Genomic DNA, 2,402 nt, shown 5'->3' with positions numbered 1-2,402 from the left:
CCCGCCCCGGGGCCCTGCCACCATCCCAGCCCCTGTCACCACCCGGGAGCTCTGCCCTTGAGCCCCAGCCCCTGCCACCACCCCTGGACGCTGCCACCACCCGGGGGCTCTGCCCTGACCCCTGCCACCATCCCCACCCCCTGCCACCACCCTGGGGCTCTGCCACCAATACTGGGGGGACTCTGCCCTGACCACCAGACTCTGCCACCAACCCCAGCCCCTGCCACCACCCCTGGACACTGCCACCACCCCTGGACACTGCCACCAATACTGGGGCTCTGCCCTAACCCCAGCCCTCGACACCATCCTGGGGCTCTGCCCCTGCCACCAGCCCTGGACACTGCCACCACCCTGTCCCCCACGCAGGGCAGGAGGGCGCTGGGCTGGTGGCCCCTACCTGGTGGCGATGAGGGGGTAGCTGTGGGTGGGCTTGCCCAGGGCGTCGCGGCTCTGCGGGAGGCTGCCGTACAGCAGCAGCTCCTTCTCGGTGAGGATGGCCAAGAGGTTCCTGGTGCCGGCACTGGGGAGCTGCAAGGGGAGGGGGTCAGGGCCACCGGCAGCACAGCGGTGAGGGGTAGCGAGGGGCATGGGCGTACCTGCTCCGTCAGCCAGCCCACGTGCTTGATGTCCCGTCCGGCCACTGTGCCAGCACCCGCCAGCTGGGCTCGCAGCTCCTCTTTCACCCGCGGCAGCAGTGCACCTGCATTGGCCTGGATGGCGCTGAGCCATGACTGCGCCGTGGCCTCGTCCTTCGCCCGCAGGAAGAGGGCAACACGTCCGTCTGCCGAGCACACCTCCAGGTACCTGCAGGGATACGGCCCCGCTGGGTTCCCGCCAGCCCTCAGCACCCCCGGGCACCGCAGTGGCATCGCCACCCCCTGGCACCATGCCCTGACCTGTGCTCCGGGTCGGCGGGGAGGCACTTGCGGGATACATAGCACATCTTCAGAGGCACAGTCCTGCCCTCACGGAGCTCCCGAGGGGGTAGGAGGGGGGACGACCGCTTCTGCAGGGCAGTGGGAGAGGGGTCCCAGCTGACTGTCGCCCCCGCGGAGGAGTTCTTGAAGTAGGGGGAGATCTCCTTCATGTACTTCACTGGAAGAGAGGCAGCACCCGGCTGAGGGCACAGCAGGGGCCACAGTGGCCTCCTCCTGCCCGCCTGAAACCCTTTACACCCTCCCTGCACTGGAGCTGGCACCTCTTTTGCCACCTCCCCAGAGCCATCGCCCATGGGCAGGACCCAGCACCCTGTGGGTGCAGGGAGGGGACAGCACCGGTGGGTGAGGTCATACCAAACAGATTCATAGAATCGTTTATGTTGGAAAAGACCTTTAAGATCATCAGTTAACTTAACACTGCCATTCCTAGGATACTCCCAGTGCCTCTGCCCCACCATCCCAGCCCGGGAGGTAAAAATGGCCTTTTCTCCATTTTTTCTCTCCTTTAACCCAGATCGACTCACAGATCCAAGTCAGATCGGGTCCCCAGGGCGGCACATGGGAGGCAGGGGGCGGGGAACAGGCAGGGGTCCCAGGCCAAAATTACACAGTCGAACCGTGCTGGGACAGGCGGTCCCACCGCCAGCTGGGAACAACAGCTCTCAAATAGCATGGCTTGGCACCAGGAAAAGCCTCGAACTGCGTGCTCGCAGCTTGCATAGCCCTGCCCCGTGAGTTATAAACCAGGGATGAGAAACCAGCTTTCCATCCCCAGCAATCTGGCTCCGGAGCCAGAGCCCTCAGAGCTGCTCTGGGACGGCTCCCACGGTTTAGGGGAAGGGGGAGATGAAAGTTGCCGCAAACTGATGGGTCCCTGTGGCTACACCCTGACAATCAGGTCAGCAGCACCGGCCAAAAAGCTTTGACAGAGCAGGGAAGGATGCCCTGCATGCCACAGCCCAGCGGGACCGGTCATGGTCCTGTCCTGGGGCCAGCATGGGGCCAGCTGGTGGCTCCAGGGAAGGGCTTCCCTTTGGTGGCCCTTGGGGACAGACACGTGCCGGCTGCCGTGTCCCCAGCCGTCACCGCTGGTTTCACTCCAGGTCCGAGTCAGCAGCGTGGGTGGCAGGCGCGGGCCACGAGCTTGGCTTTGCAGCCAACTCTTGTAGGTGGCTGGTCGGTGGACCAGCTCCATCGCTGCAGTAAAGCTGCGGCAGCCTGATTTTGTGCCAGAAAAAAGCCCTTTTCCCACCAGAAGGGAGTCTGCACGCAGAGCCTACCATACCCACCCTTCGCCTGCCCACCACCCCCCATCTTCCCCTTCGTTCCATTCCCAGCGAGCTCCCCAAAGCCTCCGAACCCTGAAACCCAGCACACAAGCAGCAGTGAGGCATGGCGGAGGGGCAGAGCCCCGGGGCGCCCAGTCCCAGCGTGGGTGCCCAGCCCCAGCAGGACACAGCTATA

General features: G+C 64.7%; 1 protein-coding gene across 1 annotated transcript in view; it reads right to left on the bottom strand.

The window, feature by feature from the left end:
• SNTA1 (syntrophin alpha 1) overlaps positions 1 to 2,133 on the bottom strand; it is a 3,162-nt gene extending 1,029 nt beyond the window's left edge. The window contains exons 1-5 of the mRNA XM_009637384.1: positions 2,025 to 2,133; positions 897 to 1,095; positions 597 to 804; positions 398 to 528; positions 151 to 220 (exon numbers count right to left, since the gene is read on the bottom strand). Of these exons, the coding sequence (XP_009635679.1) occupies positions 151 to 220; positions 398 to 528; positions 597 to 804; positions 897 to 1,095; positions 2,025 to 2,133 (717 nt within the window). The remainder of the gene's footprint in view (positions 1 to 150; positions 221 to 397; positions 529 to 596; positions 805 to 896; positions 1,096 to 2,024) is intronic.
• Positions 2,134 to 2,402: the final 269 nt, after the last annotated feature.

Source organism: Egretta garzetta, unplaced genomic scaffold, assembly GCF_000687185.1.
Source record: "Egretta garzetta isolate BGI_Z169 unplaced genomic scaffold, ASM68718v1 scaffold24, whole genome shotgun sequence".
Taxonomy (NCBI): Eukaryota; Metazoa; Chordata; class Aves; order Pelecaniformes; family Ardeidae; genus Egretta; species Egretta garzetta.
This window is presented reverse-complemented; position numbering and strand designations above follow the sequence as displayed.